General features: G+C 43.4%; 2 protein-coding genes across 3 annotated transcripts in view; one reads left to right on the plus strand and one right to left on the minus strand.

Annotated features, from left to right (window-relative positions):
* LOC134222110 (S-phase kinase-associated protein 2) overlaps window positions 1-3,052 on the plus strand; it is a 15,919-nt gene extending 12,867 nt beyond the window's left edge. The window contains exons 1-4 of one of the 2 annotated variants that reach the window (XM_062701262.1): window positions 586-703; window positions 772-1,766; window positions 1,827-1,986; window positions 2,749-3,052. In XM_062701262.1, the coding sequence (XP_062557246.1) occupies window positions 935-1,766; window positions 1,827-1,986; window positions 2,749-2,935 (1,179 nt within the window). In that variant the 5' untranslated portion in view covers window positions 586-703; window positions 772-934 and the 3' untranslated portion in view covers window positions 2,936-3,052. Of the gene's footprint in view, window positions 1-585; window positions 704-771; window positions 1,767-1,826; window positions 1,987-2,748 lie in introns of those variants that run through there. The other variant, XM_062701257.1, reaches the window with a different exon arrangement.
* Window positions 3,033-21,396, minus strand: LOC134222126 (protein cereblon-like). Its single transcript, XM_062701271.1, has 4 exons — window positions 21,087-21,396; window positions 20,080-20,969; window positions 19,802-20,020; window positions 3,033-3,414 (listed from the first exon to the last, which is right to left on the minus strand). The coding sequence occupies exons 1-4, from the start codon at window positions 21,139-21,141 to the stop codon at window positions 3,250-3,252; spliced, it is 1,329 nt and encodes a 442-aa protein (XP_062557255.1). The 5' UTR covers window positions 21,142-21,396; the 3' UTR covers window positions 3,033-3,249.
* Between the last annotated feature and the right edge of the window lie 3,294 nt (window positions 21,397-24,690).

Raw genomic sequence — 24,690 nt, forward strand, 5'->3', positions numbered from 1 at the left:
TGTTCGGTAATTATTTTACAGATTTTTTGTGATTTTTTTCCATTGTTCAACTGTCAAAATTACCGAATAGTTCTGCTGTTGAGATTTCGGTAGAATTTTACCGAATTCGTCGATTTAATCTAAGTGTGTACTCCTTGGTTTTCACAAGCGCTTTGCCTAAAGCGAGTTTGTTGATGTGTGTGTCCTCTCTCGCCTCGTTCAGCTGAACGACCACGCGATATGGTCCTGTGTCCGTTTCTTCGTATTCGTAAGTCAGCCATTTTCTTTCGTCTACTCTTTTCGATTTTCCGCCACCCGGATCCGGGTTCTCCGGCTCCGCCATTTCTCCAATTTTCCTACTTTCCTCTAGATTTTTTTTTCTCTCTACTGATTAAAAATGTTTAGCCACCGAGCAAAGAGCAAAAATTTTCACGACCTTCGCTATCAGAAGTTAAGAAAAAAAATTTTTTTTCTTCCAAAACACGTGTGTCTTCGTCGGCGTACTTCGACTGAATAACTGCCAATCAACTTGATAGACCCCCAATACTTACAATAATATTTTTTATTCGGGCAATTTCAGGCGTTACGTTTTTAGAGCGCAAAAATTGTTGCGAATGTCACGAAGAAAAATGTCAAATTGAAATTCTCGGCGCCATTTGTTTTCATTTCATTCGCGATCGATAGTTTGATAGATACCTGAACAACCTGAACATATTTGAAAATTGTAGCACGACTTTTCACTTGATGCTCATTTTAATCAAATAATTGGCTCATTCTGTGTTTTTTTACCAGTATACATCTACGATTCGACATCGGCCACCAGCAACATGCTCGTCTACTGAAGCGAAGTTTCGAAACAAAAGATTACCTGACTCCGCTTGGACTCGCAGTACTCAGTGAAGAAAACGACTGCCGAAAGAAAGAACGGAAGGCGGACCCGGCTAGCGTGAACACGATGTCCCTAAACAGTAGCAAACACAAGGGACGAAGTCCTCTGACAAATGTTTTGAATCACGCTCAACCGGGCAACAACAATTTGCCTCCCGGAACAGGACACGTCGTTCCATCCGGACAGAACGATGCACACTTGCGGAAGTATTTTAGTATCGTAAATGAGGAGCGGTTCTTTTTGTATAGGAAACCGACCATGGTGGAGAATAATTTCAGTAAATTGTCGGACGAGATAATTTTACACATTTTCCGGTTCTTGCCCAAAAAGGCCCTATTAAGATGCAGTCAAGTGTCCAAGCAATTCAATCAAGTCTCATTAGACGAAACTCTTTGGACACGGTTGGACTTATCCTGTCGCTCACTGCGAGAGGGCGCTCTAGGGAGAGTAATTTCCAGAGGAACGGTTATTCTGAGATTAGCACAAGCCCATGTTTCCAAACCTGTGTTTGCCGAAGGAAGTGTGGATCCCGAGTTTGAGACAAAACTGCAATTTCTGGACCTGAGTATGTGTTCCATCGATCAAGAAACCTTACGTGAGTTGCTTTCTCGTTGCCGATCGCTTCGGAAGCTAAGCTTGGAAAACGTACCAGTTAACACGGAGTGTTGTCGGGAGATCATCAACAACGTCAATCTCGAAGCCTTGAACTTGACCATGTGCGAGGGACTAGACTGCCACAACGTGACCATGCTCACGAAAAAGCTGACAAAGTTGCACAGTTTAAACATTTCCTGGACACAGCTGTCTCGCTCCACAGTTGAAGCCGTGGTCACACACGTGACGCCAACACTGCTGCGGCTCAATATTTCCGGCTGTCGGAATTCCATGACAGATGACGGTAAGTTGTAGGGCTTGGTTTGTGCTGGGAAGCCTTGTAATTTTTGTTTGTAATTTTCAGCTCTGCAAAAGCTCATCGATCGTTGCCCTGATTTGTTGGAATTGGATCTGTCCGATTGCACTCAATTGTCCTCAGCGGCAATGAAGGTGGTGTGCAAGTTGAAAAAGCTGGAATACCTATCTCTATCGCGTTGCTATAACATCAACGTTACGTCGTATCTGTAAGTAACTTAATCTTCAGTATGTCATTTCATTAAGGGTAGAGGATGCAATTTCGATGCAATTATTCTTGTTTACGGACGAACGATACTTTCAAACGAACGCGATACATTCGAACCGTTTCTCCATTTGATTTTGCTGGCGTAAACGAGAATGCGCTTCAACTTTCGATCGAAAGCGCATTCGTACGTAAACAAGAATATGGGTGATTGTTTAACTGTGCCGGAAATTTGATTTTCCGTTACTAGATTCTGTGAATCCTGCCTATTTGAAACACATGGGAGGCAAATCGGCAGACAATCATTAAGGTTTATTATTTAGTAGTTTCTAAATAAACATCGAATGAATTTGAAGTATTTAATCCAACAATTTCAACTATTATTACGTGAATCGATGTAATCTATGTAATATTACGTGAAATTTTTCGAATATTGATAAGAATACCAAAATAACGTTCAAATTTGAAATCTGATGGGCTTATTCTACGAGTAGAGCGATTAAACAATTGAGGTGGTTAATAAATATCATTCGACTTAATCGTGAAATAAAGTTTATTATATGAGTGGAGTAACAGAAATATGATTGAGTGAAGTGAGAATAGTGGAACTGTTTTATCGATTCTTCCAAAATAGTAGAAGTCATGTAACAATAATTTACTCGTACAATAAGGTCTCCTGCAGTTTTGACTTGAGTAATAAAATTGCCGAAACCGTTTCTCGTCATAATTACATGAAGGCGCTTTTAAAGCAGTTCTTACTTTTCAGGCAACTGAGCGAACTGGAACCGCTGCAGTTCTTGGACGTGTTCGGCCTCTTGTCGGAACAAGCGTTGGCCATGCTGCAGACGTCCTTTCCCGGTGTGGGGATCAACAAGTTCATGCACAGCTCCGTAGCGAGGCCAACCGTCGGATCACGGAGGACTTCCATCTGGGGATTGCGAACGCGAGACTGAAACCGTGTTGCCATCATAGATTATCATCGTCTTCGTTTATTTTCCATTAGCTATTATCTTATTCTGAAGGAGATTCTCTCGCCGAATAATGAAATGATTAAGAGTCTGAAACATTTATTTGTTCGTCTATTGTTCTAAACACAGCACACAAACAGTTTGTAGAATAGAAAGGTGAAGAATTCACTAGGTCCCACCGAGTGGGAAAAAAATCTCTGCTGTAATCCAGTCTATCGTTTCTCTCGTTCAGTTCACCGCTTCCTCTCTCTCTTTTTCATTTGATGAAATGCAATCGAAGCCGCTCCATGTAGAAAGTTTTATGCCACATTGGCGATGGACTTGCGATTGGTCCCAAACAGCGGCTTGTGATCTGATGTCACACGAATTGTTTCACCGCAGAGGCCGTAAAATTTCTTTGGTTTGTAACCTCGTTTGGTTGCGATAAACTTCCATCCGATGTGATTGTTGCATGCGTTGCAAACCTGTGGAATAAGTTTTGATTTGTTTATATTCAATTACCTGGGTGGTGTTAAAATGTAATTAACTTTTATTAAAATTTACATTAATTTATGAATATTTGATCAATATATGATTAGAAAATGAAGGGCTTAGGGATAACAGAGATTCAGTGGCGATATCATCAGGTAATTGATCGATCTAACTTCGACTCTGACCATTATCTGGTGATGGTTAAACTGCACCCAAAACTATCCGTCATCAACAATGTTTGGTACCGACGACCGCCGCGGTACGACCTAGAGCGACTGAAGCAACCTGATGTCGCCACTGCATACGCGCAGCATCTCGAGGCAGCGTTGCCGGAAGAGGGTGAGCTCGATGGGGCCCCTCTTGAGGACTGCTGGAATACAGTCAAAGCAGCCATTAACGACGCAGCGGAGAACAACGTCGGGTATATGGGTCGAAGTCGACGGAACGATTGGTTCGACGAAGAGTGCAGACAGATTCTGGAGGAGAAGGACGCAGCGCGGGCGGTCGCGCTGCAGCAAGGTACCCGGCAGAACGTGGAACGTTATAGACGGAAGCGGAGACAGCAGACCCGCCTTTTTCAGGAGAAGAAACGCCGCCTGGAAGAAGCGGAGTGCGAGGAGATGGAACAGCTGTGCCGTTCTCAAGAAACACGCAAGTTCTACCACAAGCTCAACGCATCCCGCAAAGGCTTCGTGCCGCGAGCCGAAATGTGCCGGGATAAGGATGGGAGCATCTTGACGGACGAACGTGTGGTAATCGAAAGGTGGAAGCAGCACTACGAGGAACATCTGAATGGCGCTGAGAGTACAGGCAGTGAAAGTCAAGGCAGCGGAGGAGATGACTACGTCAGTTCAGCGGACGATGGAAGCCAACCAGCCCCCACCTTGAGGGAAGTTAAGGATGCCATTCAACAGCTAAAAAGACCAATAAAGCAGCTGATAAGGATGGTATCGGAGCTGAGCTCATCAAGATGGCCCCGGAAAAGCTGGCCACTTGCCTGCACAAACTGATAGTCAGAATCTGGGAAACAGCTACCGGAGGAGTGGAAGGAAGGGGTTATATTCCCCATCTACTGGAGTGTGAGAACTTTCGAGCGATCACCATCCTTAATGCCGCCTACAAAGTGATATCCCAGATCATCTTCCGTCGTCTGTCACCATTAGTGAACGAGTTCGTGGGAAGTTATCAAGCCGGCTTCGTTGACGGCCGCTCGACAACGGACCAGATCTTTACTGTACGGCAAATCCTTCAAAAATGCCGTGAATACCAGGTCCCAACGCACCATCTGTTCGTTGATTTCAAGGCGGCATACGACAGTATAGACCGCGTAGAGCTATGGAAAATTATGGACGAGAACAGCTTCCCTGGGAAGCTTACCAGACTGATCAAAGCAACGGTGGATGGTGTGCAAAACTGTGAAGATTTCGGGCGAACACCCCAGTTCGTTCGAATCGCGCCGAGGACTAAGACAAGGTGATGGACTTTCATGCCTGTTGTTCAACATTGCGCTAGAAGGTGTTATGCGGAGAGCCGGGTGTAACAGCCAGGGTACGATTTTCAACAGATCCAGTCAATTTATTTGCTTCGCGGATGACATGGACATTGTCGGCCGAACATTTGCATAGGTGGCAGAACTGTACACCCGCCTGAAACGTGAAGCAACAAAAGTTGGACTGGTGGTGAATGCGTCAAAGACAAAGTACATGCTTGTGGGCGGAACCGAGCGCGACAGGGCCCGCCTGGGAAGCAGTGTTACGATAGACGGGGATACCTTCGAGGTGGTCGAGGAATTCGTCTACCTCGGATCCTTGCTAACGGCTGACAACAACGTTAGTCGTGAAATACGAAGGCGCATCATCTGTGGAAGTCGGGCCTACTACGGGCTCCAGAAGAAACTGCGGTCGAAAAAGATTCGCCACCGCACCAAATGTGTCATGTACAATATGTTAATAAGACCGGTTGTCCTCTACGGACATGAAACATGGACAATGCTAGAGGAGGACTTGCAAGCACTCGGAGTATTCGAGAGACGGGTGCTTAGGACCATCTCTGGCGGCGTGCAAGACGACGTTGTGTGTCGCGACAAAGAATGAACCACGAGCTCGCCCAGCTCTACGGCGAACCCAGTATCCAGAAGGTTGCTAAATCCAGAAGGGTACGATGGCCAGGACATGTTGCAAGAATGCCGGACAGCAACCCTGTAAAGATGGTGTTCGCTTCCGATCCGGCATGTGAGAGACGGCGTGGAGCGCAGCGAGCGAGGTGGGCAGACCAGGTGCAAAACGACTTGGCGAGCGTGGTGCGCATTCGAGGTTGGAGAGATGCGGCCTCGAACCGTGTATTGTGGCGTCAAATTGTTGATTCAGTGTTATCTGTTTAGATGTAAACTAAATAAATGAATGACCCTTTGATATCTCTCATACAAAACGGAACGTTCACAAACTTGGGGACAAAGCAATCGCAACCGGCCGCCATGATTTTTATAGATCCATCCCAAAAAGTTAAATAATATGTGGTTTTTTGGTTCTAAGTTTTAAGACATTTGTGTACGGCGCAGACGCATTAATGAGGAACTGCTTCAAGAAGTTCCATCTTGTAGAAATGTAACAATTTCAACTATTTAAAAAATGTTTCTCGATTGTACGATGATGTCAATCGATTCTTGATAAAAATGGTTTTCTTTCCACTGTTGTGTCATGAAATCTCTCGTTATATTTATTATTATTTATTCAGACTAAGGCCAAAGTGGCCTGTGCGGTATATAAGAGTCTCCTCCATTCGGCTCGGTCCATGGCTACACGTCGCCAACTGCGTGAGTCTACGGAGGGTCCGCAAGTCATCTTCCACCTGATCGATCCACCTTGCCCGCTGCGCACCTCGCCTTCTTGTGCCCGTCGGATCGTTGTCGAGAACCATTTTCACCGGGTTACTGTCCGACATTGTGGCTACGTGCCCGGCCCATCGCAGTCGTCCGATTTTCACGGTGTGAACAATGGATGGTTCTCCCAACAGCTGATGTAACTCGTGGTTCATTCGCCTCCTCCACGTACCGTCCGCCATCTGCACCCCACCATAGATGGTACGCAGCACTTTCCTTTCGAAAACTCCAAGTGCGCGTTGGTCCTCCACGAGCATCGTCCAGGTCTCGTGTCCGTAGAGGACTACCGGTCTAATGAGTGTTTTGTAGATTGTAAGGCGGCGAACTCTATTCGATCGGAGCGTCTTGCGGAGTCCAAAGTACGTACGATTTCCAGCCACTATGCGTCTCCGAATTTCTCTGCTGGTGTCATTTTCGGCAGTCACCAGTGAGCCCAAGTACACAAATTCTTCTACCACCTCGATTTCGTTACCACCGATGCAAACTCGCGGTGGGTGGCTCACATTGTCTTCTCTTGAACCTCTTTCTATCATGTACTTCGTCTTCGACGTGTTGATGACTAGTCCGATCCGCTTAGCTTCCCTCTTCAGTCTGATGTAGGCTTCCTCCATCTTCTCAAAGTTACGTGCCATAATATCTATGTCGTCGGCGAAACCAAATAGCTGGACGGACTTATTGAAAATCGTACCACTCGTGTCAATCCCTGCTCTTCGTATTACCCCTTCCAAAGCGATGTTGAATAGCAAACACGAAAGACCATCACCTTGCCGTAACCCTCTGCGGGTTTCGAAGGGACTCGAGAATGCCCCTGAAACTCGAACTACGCACATCACCCGATCCATCGTCGCCTTGATCAACCGTATCAGTTTATCCGGAAAACCGTGTTCGTGCATTAGCTGCCATAGCTGGTCCCGATCGATTGTATCATATGCGGCTTTGAAGTCGATGAATAGATTATGTGTGGGCACGTTGTATTCGCGGCATGTCTGCAGTACTGGCGAATGGCGAACACCTGGTCCGTGGTGGAGCGTTCGCCCATAAAACCCGCCTGGTACTGCCCCACGAACTCCCTTGCAGTTGGTGCTAGTCGACGGCATAAAATTTGGGAGAGTACCTTGTAGGCGGCGTTCAGCAATGTGATTGCGCGGTAGTTGCTACAATCCAGCTTATCGCCCTTTTTGTAGGTGGGACACACGACACCTTCCATCCACTCCTGCGGCAAAACTTCCTCCTCCCAAATCTTGGTAATGACCCAGTGCAGCGCTCTAGCCAGTGCCTCACCACCGTGTTTAAATAGCTCTCCTGGTAGTTGGTCAACCCCAGGGGCTTTGTTGTTCTTCAGCCGGCCGATCTCCTCCTGGATTTCCTGGAGATCCGGAGCCGGGAAAATTATGTCCTGCGCGCGTTCTCCCAGGTCCATCACCATACCGCCATCTTCGTCTGCCACATCGCCATTCAGGTGTTCTTCGTAGTGCTGCCGCCACCTTTGGATCACCTCACGCTCGTTCGTAAGAAGGTTCCCGTTTATGTCCTTACACATATCAGGCTGTGGCACGTGGTCCTTACGTGAACGGTTTAACTTCTCATAGAACTTTTGTGTGTTATTAGTGCGGTACAGTTGCTCCGTTTCTTCACGGTCTCGATCTTCCTGCTGGCGCTTTTTCCTCCGGAAAATCGAGTTTTGTCTGTTCCGCGCCTGTTTATATCGTGCCTCGTTCGCCCTCGTGCGGTGTTGCAGCAATCTCGCCCATGCTGCATTCTTCTCTTCCACTAACTGCTCACATTCGCCGTCATACCAGTCGTTTCTCTGATCCGGGGGCACCGTGCCAAGTGCAGCGGTTGCGGTGCTACCAATGGCGGATCGAATATCTCTCCAGCCATCTTCAAGAGACGCTGCGCCTAGCTGCTCTTCCGTTGGGAGTGCCACTTCCAGCTGCTGCGCGTATTCTTGGGCTAGTCTACCGAAATCTCTCGTAGCTTTTTGAAATTGTGCCACTGGTGGAGGAAAAATGGTGCAAATTTAGGACGTTTTGAAATCGCTTGGTATTACTATTTATACAAAATGATTGAAACCTTCCGTAACTCGCTTCAACTTTCATAACACGAGAACTCGCGAGTTGTAAAAAGCACAACAGTCCTAAAATCCGTTATAATGAAGCCAATTCAAATAATATCAACGTGATTTTTTCGGAAAAATAATAAAGGGAATATATACTCTCATTGAGGACATTTTTTAAGTCCAATGGATCTTCTGCTGGTCCTCCGGAAGATCCGGAACCAACGGAACACCGGTGAAAATAGTCCATCTTCTCAATAAATGGCGCAATGTTTCTTATAAGAATTCTAAGAACTCTAATCTCTGAAAAAAATCGAAATCCATCTATAATCCCATGCGGCCCTATGATTTAAGAAAAAAATGATATTGAATTCTCCCACTGAGCGGCGCTAGTGTACATGAAAATACCAGTTTGGTTCGATATCTCGGGATCTATGGGATTTAGAAAATTTCCGTCTTCTGTAAAGATGTTCAAAGATTGAAAACCAATATGTTGAGAAACTGTTTAGTTCAGAGTTCAGCCATAAGGCGTGTATATGAGTTATTAGTTTGGTTAGATATCTCGGGATCTGTGGGAATTAGAAAGTTGCCGTCTTCTACAAAGTTGTTCGAGGATTGAAATCCAATATGTTAAGAAGCTAATTACCGTAGAACCCCGCTCATTCGACACCATTTAATATGACACTTTTTAATCCGTACCCCGCTCGTTCGACAAATTGTCGAATTAAAAATGGTTTAAAAGTCACTTTGATTTGACATCAAGAATGTCATCACAATCATCTCAAAACATTATTAACGCCAAATTCTGTGAACAGTTGTAGATACCTTCTAACTTTTCGAAGTGGATAACGAATAGCTGTTCATATTCACTCGAATAATGAATTAAGAGTGAAATATTCTGTATTACAGCTTAGTGTTATAGTTAACTTACTAATAACTGTGGTAGTAGCGATTATTATTTTAACACAATCCGCTACTACCACACTAACATCCATCGACATTGAAGGAATGTAGAGAAAAGCATAAGTGTATGGAAGGCTTGTTCAGTTCTTATCCTCTTGAGTCTTGATGATTTCGTCGAGAGGAATAAGCAATGCTCTAGATGGGACAACGACTGGTATTTTCGGCAGGAGTCACATCCCCGACACAGGTTTAACATATTAAATAGAACGGGTAGCGTGATAGTCACACTCTCGGTCCCAATATTATAGATACCTTTTGTTGAATAAAAAAAACTAGATTTGTGCTTAATCAAAATACAGATTAGAAACAATGAAGCTAATTGTATTGAAACTTTTGTTGTTCTAATTATTACATTGAAAGTATGAATCAATCCAACCTTAACGTTGACGACGTTGCCACTCCGATTCAATTAGCTTGCTCCGCAATTTCCGCAGTTGAATAGATTCCCCTGCATCTCGTCTGTGATCCATTAAATCGATCAGGAAATCAACGCAATCTATTGATTTTTGGTGGTTCTCATATGCCTCTTCGTATGGTTCAATAACAAGCAACGGCTCACTAGACGAATTTTCTAACCACTCCTCATCGGGTTCCGATTTGTTCTCATGTAGAACGCTGTCCAAAATTTCGTTGTCAGTGTACACATCACAATCACCGATGATTTTGTTCCCTTGGCTGTCACATACTGAGTCATTCAACCAGTCTTTTATGTCATCGTTACTGGGATTCTCCTGGTAGAAATGTGCTGTGGCTTTCACAAGAGACAATACGTCATTATTTAACGACCCACTTTCAGCTTCTTCTAGATCGAAGAGCGGATATTCATCTAGAAGGTTCTTACAAGAACTCTCAATTGTCTTATGTGAGATTTCACCCCATGATTGATGTAACCAGTCAATGACTTGGCGCAGACTGATTTTCTTAAGCCTTTCATCAAAGATACTGCAGTCGGTGTCATCAAGAAGCAAATGAAGCATGAGTTTTTTCTTGTACCGTTTCTTCACCGCATGGAGTACTCCTTGATCCATTGGCTGACCGAGTGAGGTGACATTTGGTGGAAAGAAAATCACTTTTATTTTCCCGTCATTGCTTTCGAGAATGTTGCCACCATCGTGGTGCGCCGAACAATTATCTAGGAGTAACAACGCTCTAGGTTCTCGTCCGTTCTGCTGTGCAAAATTCTGTACCGAGGGAATGAACTGTTCGAAGAACCACTGTTTAAACAAATCTCGGTTCATCCAAGCCTTCTTCGAGCTTTTGTAATATACTGGAAGGTCAGACTTGTCTTTGGGCAGGTCACGTGGATTCTGAGACATACCCAGGAACATCAGAGGTAGTTTATTCGAGCCGTCAATGTTGCAGCAAGGCATAAATGTAATTCTTGATTTAATCACCTTCCTACCTTCGGCAATGTCTTTGTCGTTCAAGACCGATGTGCGAGATGGAAGTAGCTTGACGAACAATGCCGATTCATCAGCATTATGAATTTCCCTTTTCTCGTAACGATTCTCCTGAATTTGTTGAGTGAAATTAACTTTAAACTGTTCGAAATCATTAACGATTGCAAAAGCACGTTCGCCTTCAACACCTATCATCTTCAATCCGTACCGCTTCCTGAATCTGTCGAACCATCCGTTGCTCGACGAAAATTGAACATCTAAATCATAAACATTCCGAGCCTGCAACATCGAAAACAATTGTTCCGCTTTTGCTCGCACTATCTCCGGGATTAGTATATGCTTCTTCCTACGCTCCTGTAAGATCCAAAGATACAGAGCTTCCTCTAGTGCAACCAGCTTTGCTGTTTTCATCGTGCGCCGTTCCGTCACGCCGGTCTCCTGTTATTTATAGGCGGTGTTCTCAATGGTCTCCCGGTTCTGGGTTATACTTCAGAGAAATTTTCGTTACTGTTGACCCGTTCTCAACGCTCCGAATCGCTTGCACCTTCTGTTGAAATATTAGCATTACGTGCTTACGATACATTACTAAAATTTGATAATTTATCATACAAATTCAGTTTAAAAATATATTCAATATTTACCTGCTGTTCAGAGTTACTAGAGGTTTCCTTTTTCCGTCCATGGAACTACCTACACAGTACTCTGCTGAGTTTGGATACCGGATTCCAAGCAATTAAAAAACTTTATAGATCGGCAGAAGCTGCAGCAACCGTAACGGGGACCATCTGGCACTTTCCGCGATAATAAATATTGAAGTGTTGAGGAACCAAGATGATATTAAATAGTAATTCGTACGATTGCGATATTCACTTCAAATATTTTCCATAACTTGCGATGCAAAACAAATACAAACTTATTTATTTATTTATTATCAGACTAAGGCCGGAGTGGCCTGTGCTGTACATAAAAGTCTTCTCCATTCAGCTCGGTCCATGGCTGCACTTCGCCAACCACGCAGTCTGCGGAGGGTCCGCAAATCGTCCTCCACCTGATTGATCCACCTTGCCCGCTGTGCACCTCGCCTTCTTGTTCCCGTCGGATCGTTGTCGAGAACCATTTTCACCGGGTTACTGTCCGACATTCTGGCTACGTGCCCGGCCCACCGCAGTCTTCCGATTATTGCGGTGTGAACGATGGATGGTTCTCCCAACAGCTGATGCAACTTGTGGTTCATTCGCCTCCTCCACGTACCGTCCGCCATCTGCACCCCACCATAGATGGTACGCAACACTTTCCTTTCAAAAACTCCCAGTGCGCTTTGGTCCTCCACGAGCATCGTCCAGGTCTCGTGTCCGTAGAGAACTACCGGTCTTATAAGCGTTTTGTAGATAGTCAGTTTGGTACGGCGGCGAACTCTATTCGATCGAAGCGTCTTGCGGAGTCCAAAGTACGTACGATTTCCAGCCACTATGCGTCTCCGAATTTCTCTGCTGGTATCGTTATCGGCGGTCACCAGTGAGTCTAAGTACACGAATTCTTCAACCACCTCGATTTCGTCACCACCGATAGAAACTCGTGGTGGGTGGCTTACATTGACCTCTCTTGAGCCTCTTCCTATCATGTACTTCGTCTTCGACGTGTTGATGACTAGTCCAATCCGTTTAGCTTCGCTTTTCAGTCTGATGTAGGCTTCCTCCATCCTCTCAAAGTTACGTGCCATGATATCAATGTCGTCGGCGAAACCAAATAACTGGACGGACTTCGTGAAAATCGTACCACTCGTGTCAATCCCTGCCCTTCGTATTACTCCCTCCAAAGCGATGTTGAATAGCAGACACGAAAGACCATCACCTTGCCGTAACCCTCTACGCGTTTCGAAGGGACTCGAGAATGCCCCTGAAACTCGAACTACGCACATCACCCGATCCATCGTTGCCTTGATCAATCGTGTCAGTCTATACGGAAATCCGTTTTCGTACATTAGTTACCATAGCTGGTCCCGATCGATTGTATCATATGCGGCTTTGAAGTCGATAAATAGATGATGTATGGGCACGTTGTATTCGCGGCATTTCTGCAATACCTGACGTATGGCGAACACCTGGTATGTGGTAGAGCGTTCACCCATAAATCCCGCCTGGTACTGCCCCACGAACTCTCTTGCAATTGTTGTTAGTCGGCGGCATAAAATTTGGGAGAGTACCTTGTAGGCGGCGTTCAGCAATGTGATTGCGCGGTAGTTGCTACAATCCAGCTTATCGCCCTTTTTGTAGATGGGACACACGACACCTTCCATCCACTCCTGCAGCAGAACATCATCCTCCCAAACCTTGGTAATCACCCAGTGCAGCGCTCTAGCCACTGCCTCACCACCGTGTTTAAACAGCTCTCCTGGTAGTTGGTCAACTCCAGGGGCTTTGTTGTTTTTCAGCCGGCCGATCTCCTCCTGGATTTCCTGGAGATTCGGAGCCGGAAGTCGTATGTCTTGCGCGCGTGCTCCTAGGTTCATTACCATACCGCCATTCAGGTGCTCTTCGTAGTGCTGCCGCCACCTTTGGATCACCTCACGCTCGTTTGTAAGAAGGTTCCCGTTTATGTCCTTTCACATATCGGGCTGTGGCACGTGGCCCTTACGTGAACGGTTCAACTTCTCATAGAACTTTCGTGCGTTATTAGTGCGGTACAGTTCCTCCGTCTCTTCACGGTCTCGATATTCCTGCTGGCGCCTTTTCCTCCGGAAAATCGAGTTTTGTCTGTTCCGCGCCCGTTTGAATCGTGCCTCGTTCGCCCTCGTGCGGTGTTGCAACAATCTCGCCCATGCTGCATTCTTCTCCTCAACTCACATTCGCCGTTTACATACCGGTCGTTTCTCTGATCCGGGGGTACCGTGCCAAGTGCAGCGGTTGCGATGCTACCAATGGCGGATCGAATATCTCTCCAGCCATTTTCAAGAGACGCTGCGCCTAGCTGCTCTTCCGTTGGGAGTGCCACTTCCAGCTGCTGCGCGTAGTCTTGGCCTGGTCTACCGTTTTGTAGCCGCCCAATGTTTAGCCGCGGCGGACAAACTTAGGGTTGCCACATTTGTTCGAAAAACAGGAATCATTGTCGAATGAGCGGGGTTTTACGGTAGTTTGAAATTCATTCGCAAGGTGGCGCTACTGTATATGAGAGATCAGTTTGGTTTGATATCTCAGGATCTATTGGTTTTGGAAAGTTGCCATTCTCTATAAAGTTGTTCGAGCATTGGAAACCCATATGTTGAGAAACTGTTAAGTTCAGAATTGAGCCGTAAGGCGGCGCTAGTGTATATGAGATATCAGTTTAGTTCGATATCTCGGGATCTGTGGGATTTAGTAAATTGCCGTTTCCTACAACGTTGTTCCAGTACTGAAAACCAATATGTTGAGAAACTGAATAAATTAAGAATTCATCCGCAAGGAGGCGCTACTGTATATGAGAGATCATTTCTTTCGATATCTTGGGATCTGTGGGATTTAGAAAGTTGCCGTCTTCTACAAAGTTGTTCTAGGATTGGAAATCAATATGTTGAGAAGCTTATTAGTTTAGAATTCATCCGCAAGGTGGCACTACTGTATATGAGAGATCAGTTTGGTTCGATATTTCGGGATCTATTGGTTTTGGAAAGTTGCTATCTTCTATAAAGTTGTTCGAGCATTGGAAACCAATATGTTGAGAAACTGTTTAGTTCAGAATTAAGACATAAGGCGACGCTAGTGTAAATGAGAGATCAGTTTAATTTGATATTTCGGGATCTGTGGAATTTAGAAAATTGCCGTCTTCAACAAAATTATTCGAGAGTCGAAAAACTGAATAATTTAAAATTCATCCGCAAGGAGGTGCTACTGCATATGAGATATAAGTTCTTCGATATCTTGGGATCTGGGGGATTTAGAAAATTGCCGTCTTCTACAAAGTTGTTTGAGGATTGGAAATCAATAAGTTGAAATATTGTGAAGTTTAAAATTCATCCGTAGAGTAATGATAGTACATGTGAGACCACCAGTTTGATTATATAACCCCGGATCTGTGGTATTAGAGATTGGCCGTCTGCTTCACAGCAGTTCTAAGATGAAAACCATTATTCTGAAAAACTGGGTGGTGGTATATGTATCACCCAGTTTTGTTAGATATCGCAGGATATGTGAGATTTAAAAGTGCCGTCGTTTACAGTTATTCGGGATTTGAAAACCAATGTGTTCAGAAAAGTGTGCTTGATAGTCACAGGACACACAGAAGGCCTTGGGTTCGATCTCAGGCCCATTTCATTCGCCTACTTCGTATCTTTTTCTATATTTCTCATGTTACCGCAATCACTAGAACAGTATATGGATTTCCGTAGCGTTACCATTTCAATCCTGTACCTTCAACTTGACTAGTCTAACAGTAACTGTTAGTATTGTAAATGCCGGAAAAACTTGTTTCTTACATCCCATTAGAATTCCGCATTTTGCGTTCCTATCACATCCCAACAAAGTTTTTTTTAGTTGAAATAGCTGCTTTTTGGCCAAATAAGACCTTTAACAGCATTCAATGTTTGTTGGGATTGGCCACTCGTTATTATTATCTATTTCAGGTATTTTCAGAAATTCAGATGGCCATTACAAACATATCATGCTTGTCGAATAACTTAACTTAGACAAGGTATTGATTTGGTATTCAATATCTTTCGAATACCTGATGTGGTTATTATCATCAATGACTACTATTTAAATATTCTTCTTCATCTTCTATGGCTCTACATTCCAACTGGAATTTGGTCTTCTTTTCAACTTAATGTTCTATTAGCATTTCCTCAGTTATTAATTGAAGGCTTTTCTATGTCCGCCATTGCATGATTATGTATCTTGTGTGGCAAGTGTAGTGACCACCTTCATTCGGATCAGACAAGAATCAGATGTTTACCCTATTTAGAGAGGATTTCAATAAATGCTCTACATTGTCAGAAGTATTCAGACACTAAACTGTGCAACACGTCTTTTAATTATGATCTCACTGAAACATTATCACGGTTATTACAGTGGCGACGAGGATGAAACCTTTGGTGATTTCGCGTGTGTTAGCATATTTTCGGTATAATGCAAATTATAGCGGTGTTTAAGCTATGCATGTAGATTGGTCTTTTATGCCAGTTTTTGAGCGCAAAAGTGTATAAGCAGGAAGGCTCGTGTATTTTTTTTAATGGAAAGTTTCTCTGTTGGTGATGTGCTTTGATTTACAATGTCTAGTGTGTTAAATACTTTTATTGGCACCACAGTTTTTTGATCCATATTTCCGAGCACCTTTTTTTTAGAACTGTTTAGAACATGCATAGTATGTATAGCAGAGGGTGTCATTTTGAATCAATAGATTCTTTTGTGTTCCATGGCTTTTACCTGCTTTTTGTACAACAGTGTGACCCGTTTGATTATTTTGTTCTTGTTTTTGCTCATGTTTTGGAAAACATCGTAGAGAACGCCAGCGACGTCGATTATAGAGAGTGGTTGCGTTTTGAATCTCAGCACTCGAACTCATTCAAGTCACTCAACGAGGTGGTAAGATGAGAATGAGAATGACGTCCACACAACTATCACCTCCGCAGTGAGCAGCGAGCTAATCAGCATGTGGTTAAATGACGAAAAAACTGCTAATTCTTAGGACCTTTGAAATATGTAAAACTGATTGCCTTGATAGTCTTGGCGAAATTCTTTGCTATTTTAAGGCAATTTATCACGTATTTATGTAATCGTAGAGATCATTTATGCAGATTCATCGCGGTTTATTTTATTTTTGTTTGCATGGTTTATACTTTGTGTTTGTTTTCCTTTTTGCAATAGTGTTTACGTTGTTGACGGTATTTTCCTTTTATTACCCATTAGTGTAGCGTGGTGATTTATAATTTTTCATTGCACCCAATTTAATTTACATTTAATGCAGTGTTTTGGTGTAAATAAATATATATTTTTACGAAATCGTTATTATGTCAATTATGTTTAGAATGCAGCAGTTGCATTTATTTTACCTTTGCAGTAGGAATATGTTTATTATTTATATGTTTATTAAATAACGTCAGAGATTTTGAAAAAAAAAATCAAAAAAGAATAGCTTTTTGACATTTCATAAGTAAATTTAAGAATCGCTTTTGTACATACATTTTGGTTTACTATATGATTGTTTAGGTTTATAAAAGATGAATAATAAACCGTTCTGAGTTATGTGATTCAACTCAAGGGGGAAGGAGTTGTAGTGACCACCTTCATTCGGATCAGACAAGAATCAGATGTTTACCCTATTTAGAGAGGATTTCAATAAATGCTCTACATTGTCAGAAGTATTCAGTCTTTTAATTATGATCTCACTGAAACATTATCACGGTTATTACAGCAAGTACAATGGATACACTATGCCCAGGGAATCGAGAATCGAACTCGCCATCTTCGAATTGGCAATCCTACGCCTTTGCTCGCAAGGCTACTGCGGTTGAAGCAGAGTAGAAGCTGTGTATTAACTCGAATATCGTCGTCAGAAATGGTTTACGATAAATTGCGCTACTCTAGGGTAAACTTTTCAAAATTACCATTTTTACGGACGTTCAGGATTATCCGGAAGGTCTGGTGGCCACCTGCACTGCCGTTCTACGCATGCTTGTACCAAATTCAAAAAACGACAAATGAGAAAATGGCATTTGAAATTGAACACTAATTTTCATTGCTGACGTATAACCATAATGCAATATAAGATTATTACACCACAGAACCATTCAGAAGACTTAATTTCATTGAAATAATTCTTATTTTTCACTCACAAATAGAATTTGGGACAACGATCATGAAAATAGTTATGCGGTACAGTTATGCCGAGAAATAGAGCACTTGTTTTATGGTTTCTACGCATATCAGCCCCGTTCAATGCACAATTTTGTGAATGACTACTGCGATTGACTTATATCTCCACATGCTTTATCTATGGAAGTGAACCTGCCACGTGGTTGAAGTGATTATGTCGCTTAGAATGAGTATTGTACAAATTGCGCTTATTAAACCAGTGCAACAGGCTAAGATTGCAAGATCTAAACAGAAAATGCTATTTCAATGTGTGTTGCTCCATAAAATAACAGAATCCGCCATAATGATGAATTTAATCACCGCGAGACAATTATGCGTATAAATTGAGCAATGGGACAAATAGACTTGATGTTGTTTTCAGTGATTTTCCGAACAAAGTTCGAAATCTGTTAGAGTTTTCTAAAAGTATACATCGGAATAGACTGCTACATGGTGAAAAGTCAAAATCCACAAAAACTAACATGGGACAACTATGCGTAGAAGGGCAGTGCAGCCATGAGGAGTGAGAACTGCGAATAAATTCCAAGGTTATTGTCAGAAATGGTTTAGAAAAAAATGGGCTGCTCTAGGACAAACTTTCCAAAATGATAATTTTTACGGACGTTCCGGATTATAAAAAAGGTCTGATGGCCACCTACGATTATAGCAGAATAAGAACTGTGGAAATCAGAAAACCATCAGAAATGGTTTAAAAAAAATTGCGCTGCTCTAGAACGAACTTCACAAAATGACCATTTTTACGGACGTTCCGGATTTTCCAGAAGGCCGCCTGGTGGCCACCTGCGGTCATAGCAGTGTGAGAAATGTGTTTTAGGTCAAACATCCCCATCAGAGATGGTTGAGAAAAAAATGCGCTGCGCTCGGACGAAATTTCCAGAATGACCATTTCTACGAACGTTCCGGGTTTTCCGGAAGGCCGCCTGGTGGCCACCTATGATCATAGGTGAGTGAGAACTACGAATGAACTCCAAGATTATTATCAGAAATGATATAGAAAAAATCACGTTACTTTAGGATGAATTGTTAACGAAATAAACAAATAATTAATTACTGGTCTCTTTTCCCAGTGCACCTGAGCCTTTTATTTAGTTATATTTACCCGAGCCTTCCAACGAATCACTTTTATTATCCTTTCAATTGATGAAGAACTATTTTTTTAGGTATACGTGTGGTTTGATGCACATTGATCAACTGACTAAAAATATATCTCATTTTTACTCAATGTGTTGTATTTTTTACAACGATGCGAGTCCCGAAAGGGTAAATCACTTTCAGTGTATACCTAAACTGCCGTTCTACGCATAACTGTTCCATGTTACTTTTGATGAAAAAAATCCAAACTCGAATCAATTTGTCTCACTAATTTCGCTGTGGAAGCAAACCTGGGTATCCAGTGGAATAAACTTGATCGACGATGGTAGACATGGATGGACTTTACAATACAAGGTGCATTAACAACGCTGTATCAGACCACATGGATAATGGTGATTCATCCTGCATCTTTTTTTTGATCTGATGATCATTTTCTGAAATGGATATGAATACAAGTTTAACCCTACAAGTATCTTCCCTGGACAAAGGCACAACTTTGTGATCAGCTTGAATGCTGTCAAGTCTCAGAGCTTAAATGCATCTTTACTCTTCAGAGAAAGAGGCACACTAGTGGTGCCACTAGGAATCGATACTGCGATCGATCTTGAGAAGCGATTACATTATTTTCTGTACTACACATACATATCTCCCATTACAGAATGAAAACCTCCTTACTTTGAAGAATAGAAAAGGGGTTCCCATTAGGATTAGATGGAGATGGGCAATGTACTTGTACTAGTCTTTAACTCATCCGTCAAGAAACGCAGCTACCAGAATCTGTTCATACTAAACACAAACACAGTTCGTGCTTAAATCGTATCCAACAAGGATACCACAGGTATCTAACAAGGATACCATAGAAGCAAGTTAAATCTCAACTGACTTCGCTAATGAAAATTCTCCTCACAGCGTCTATGATCTATGAAACCCCACACTCCATTCCACTCCCATCCTATTCCGCTAGGTTAGATACACCACCCGTGTATCACGCAAAACTACTACTGTCTACTTCCACTCCCCACTCCATTGGTGTATTATGGAAAGTGTAAGTTCTCGGATTTACGCTGGTGACCTGGCCCAGCGACCCCCTTGTGCATCATGAAAATGAAATGAAATGAAAATGAAAGTTCAACCCTACAAGTATCTTACCGCTATCTGCCATGAGTAACCCGGGAACCAGCTGAAATCGGTCGACGGCTTAGTGGTGGTTCGCGTCGACTGCGGAACAACTCGATAAACGGTCAGCGTTTCGTGCACGAACCCGGATGGATTGCAGTAACTTCCGCTAACGCCCTGCTTGGACATGGCAAACATGTCCGCATAGTTGGCAATCCGGCGGTTACATTTTTTACAGCAGCATGAGCATGTCTGGAATCAGAGTTCATCAATAGAAAAGTAATACGATTAATTTATTCGAAGGATCTTACGTAGTCGAGAATGCTGTTAACCAGCAACATCCGCGTCAGAACCGAGTTCGTATAAAACAGCTCCTTCCGGTCGGTGTCACTGAGAGGAATGTTCTTTGCCAGCCAGAAGGACAGCATCGCCGGATCAGCCGTGGGTACGGACTCGATTTGTAAAAATTCTAGGAATCGCCTAACTTTGTTGAGTACCTCATTTGAGCAGTACTGATCGTAGACAAATTTAGGCCAAACACTAGACTGGGCCGCCATCAAACGATTCCTGGCCAGATTGTTGATCTTCGCCGTGTTGTTGGTGCAAAAATTGGTCAATGGATCTGGAAGCAACACTTCCGGTAGAATCTTTACTTGCGCGTAGTAATGGGCCCGTCCTTCGCGTTGAACCGACCGTGTCAAGGCTCCATCTTCCTGGGGTACCAACTCGAATCTCTGTTGCGCTGTGGTTTTGAGTACTAGATTTGAGTCGCGAACCACTTTTTCGTATACTTCGCAGATGACGCCGAAAATACGTTTCTTGTATGGATGCTCCCAGAACACCAACCCGATGCGATTACTATCACTGCCGTCGAACTCCAGCAACGCATTTGTCAGGATGAACGGAATAGTTTCCCCCGGAAATATGATCGACTGGTGACCACTCACTGGAATACGATGAATCGAACCCGGTACTAATCGTTCCAATGCTTCCACGCGTTTAAGCTTTCCCAGGTATGTGTGCTCGGACGGAAGCTGCGTATTGTACGTCAATTTTGATCGATTTCTCAGGCCATCGTTCGTCGTCTGTTGGTGTACTGCAGGACCGGCCAGTGATGGACCGGCTAACAGTTGATCTCCGTTCTGGGGATTGTGATGATCATTGATAGATATTTGGTACATCAACACATCATTCTCATCATCTTTGGAAAAGAAAGTAAAAATGACAAATTTCTAATTGCGTATTACTTTTCTCTGGGTGATTAGTAGCTGAGATCGATTCTGCAGCTCTAACAATTTTCAATTGCAGAAATCCTTACCATTCTGGTGCCAACACTTCAACCTTAAATTGGAACAGAACTGGCGAAAGCACATCACTAATCATTCGCTGCTAATCAATTGCCTATCCAATTCCCATCAATATCAACGCAAATTATTTTTTGGAGGTACGTTCACCCTGTTCGATATCGAAAACAAAGAATGAATGTAGTACAACGCACTACCGCACATATTCACAGGGATTGCCGAATTTAAATTTGCACAAGTTTGCTGCATCCACCGTAATGTTCAAACCGTTCAAGCACAAACATCGAGTAGAGTAAAATTGAATAATCACTGTCATAATATTTTCGTGCGTATTGCGCATACTCACCGGTCGTGCAAACAGTTTTGGCTATGTATATACCTACAAGCTCGAAATAACAAATCGGGTTGTTATTATCTACTCAATGGCAGCAGAGTGAAACTACATTGTAGACAATGAATGGGCTAACATTTTACTCAATGAAATTTTACATACAAGGCTCAAGCGTTAATTGCTTCGCGGAGCCGACTTTTTATTTTTGCCTTTCTCGTACACCAAGGTGTAACTAAAAGGATATATATTTACTTCCAAGACGATCTTGTGATAGACGGTCCCGAGACCCAAAGTGTTATATAGAAATCGGCTCAGCTCGACGAATTGAGATGATGTATGTCTATGTGTATGTGTGTTCGTGTGTGTATGTATGTGCGCAAAATAAAACTCACTCATCTTGATCCGATAAGTTGCATTCGACGGGGAATCCTGTCCCATTGTTTCCTATTGAAAATTGGCCAGATCTGACTATGGGATCAAAAGTGATGGCCAAAATACGATTTGTATACAAAAAAAAAACACGCTAAGAAATTCTCACTCAATTATTTTAATAGTATATCTAATGTACGAGAAAGGAACAAACATCACCAGGTGGATCAATCTGGGTTTTATTTGATATTTTTCTTAAAGATTCTGTGGACCTAAGGAGGTGCAGGAGGCCGATTTGGAAGATTTTCCATTATAGGCAATAACTTTTGCCGCGGCTGGCCGATTTTGTTCAAATTTTGCACAAAAAATGTAATGCATATCAGAGAACCGCGCTGAGCGAGGAGTGCAACGTCATCCGCCCATTCAAAGTCGTTCAGGTGCTCCATGGTTAGCCGTTTGGTCCACGGTCAAACGCATGACCAGAATCTCGTTGATTACGATGAGAAACAATAGGGGCGATATGATACATCCTTGGCTCATACTAGCTACAACCCGGATAGGATCGGACAAGACTTCATTGTGCATCACTCTACACGAGAAGGCCTTGTACTGTGCTTCGATGAGGCCGATGATTTTCTCAGGAACCTCCATGCGTCTCAGGGTGCCTACATGTCTTCGAGATTGAGAAGGTCGAAAGCTTGTCATCCACCCCTCGGACCTCAGTCCAAGGGGGCGCATGAGACACGGAGACAAAACAATAAGTTTGAAAAGGCTCACAGGGCTTGGTCCCGCGACCCCAAACCTGACCTGTGGCAACAATCTGGTTCGAATGTAAGCAGAACCACCAATTAGATTTGCCGAGCCATCCCAAGCCAGAAAAAGAAATTTCAGTTTCACAACAAAGTAAAAGGAATGATTAAGAGTGTACTTACGTTTATTTAAACCTACTTAACCTATGGTTCTGTTGGTGTGGTGATTATTATTATCGTGATCACTGCACCTTTCAATCACTTTGAAGATGGTCTTTAGTTTGAGCAATCTTACCGATCTCAAAGGCAGATATTTACTCCTGCTGCACCATCATCCTCAGGAGTATAATATTTCTCCTATTTTCCATCACCGAGTACACTAAATGGGTGAGAAACAGCTGATTAACAATTGTTCCCACTATTGCAACTGTTCCATCTACCCCAAGCAGTTCACCGTATTCGCTCCGTTCGGTGTCTTTTTTTTTTCTTGAGCAAGGGTAAACGGAAATCTGCAACCAGACACCTGAGGAGGTACTCAGGTAGTGTGGGGATGGGTATGTCATGTAACTCTTACCCGACCCACTAAAACCAAAACCCTTTCGCCATTCCGTACCCCCGGCCCGCAATTAAGCAATTCATCAGGAGGGGACTATTGAGAACGCTCAGGCCTATGCTAACGCACTTGACGTCGATACACACAACCAGTGTTGGTAAAATCACTCATAAATCTCAATCAACGAGCGCTCCCCTGCGATCGAAATCGCTTGCGATTTTGAAGGAATGCATCACGCTTGAATTTTTCATGCTAAAACGCATCATTTCACTCATTTGCCAAAAAATCATTTTGGTTTAAAAACGCATATGAAATCAATTTGGGGCAATTTATTGCTTATACATAAAAGAGTGTCTAATATTGTATGCGACAAACGTCAATTCATTGTTTTTAACGAAGGAGAACAAAAGAAAACCTACGATGATTCAAATAGATGATTCAACTCATCCATGAGTTTTTAGGTGCTGAGTTGGGTGCGTTTCAACTCACGCTTGATTTCAATCACCCATGAGTTTTGAGATTTTGAGTTTTTACCAACACTGCACACAACATCGACTTCAAGGGTGGCTACCTCACCACCCGTCGATCGCAAGCTATGATAGTAACCTAGCGGTCCGTATCATAATCTCACGTTGGAGACGAGCACCCCGACAACAACCACCGCGCGTGAACCGCAATGACCTCTATATCTACATACTGAGGTCCCCGCAGCCCACCCGCGACATGTTGGTTGCCGGGGTGAGCAAAGTGTTCACTGCATCACAGGTGCCCTTACTGCACTCGTTGGTTTTGTTTAAGACGCCACCACCGCAGCAGTTTCGACATAATCTGTTGAGATGCTGTGTTCACCGCATTCCATATAGCTTCCTCCCGGCACATCCTCTCGACGAGGTTGTCCGGGGTTGTATCTATACCACTAATAAGCAGCATGACATTGCGTTCTACCTCGAATCGCGGGCATGCGAACATCACATGCTCTGCCGATTCTACCTCATCTACACATTCAGGACACTCCGAAGAATTTGCGAAGCCAAACCTGTGTAGGAATTTTTTAAAGCAACCATGTTCAGACAACACCTGTGTTAGGTGGAAGTTGACTTGACCATGCTTCCTATCAACCCAGTTGGACACATCTGGAATCAGTCTGTGGGTCCAACGACCTTTGACTGCGGTGTCCCATGATGCTCTTTGCCATTTAAGCAACGAAGCTGCTCTCTTGACACGTCGCACTTGCACCGAGTCCCTTTCGTTGTAGCACTCCACATCTTCCTCTAAGAGTATGTCGATCGGCATCATTCCAGCTATAACGCACACCGCCTAATATGACATGGTGCGATATGCGCTCGCGACACGTAGACACATCAGCCGGTGTACTCTGATCAATTTCTTTACATTGTACTCGGCTTTTAGTGCTACGGCCCATGCCGGCACGCCATAACGGATGATAGACAATGCCACGCCAGCTATCAGCCTACGCACTTGACTATGCACCGCCGATCTGTTGGACATCATTCGTGATAAAGATTTTATCACCAATGAAGTCCGCTGACATGCATAATCGACGTGGCTCGTAAAATTGAGCTTATCATCGATCATCACGCCCAGATGCTTGAGAG

Source organism: Armigeres subalbatus, chromosome 1, assembly GCF_024139115.2.
Source record: "Armigeres subalbatus isolate Guangzhou_Male chromosome 1, GZ_Asu_2, whole genome shotgun sequence".
NCBI lineage: Eukaryota > Metazoa > Arthropoda > Insecta > Diptera > Culicidae > Armigeres > Armigeres subalbatus.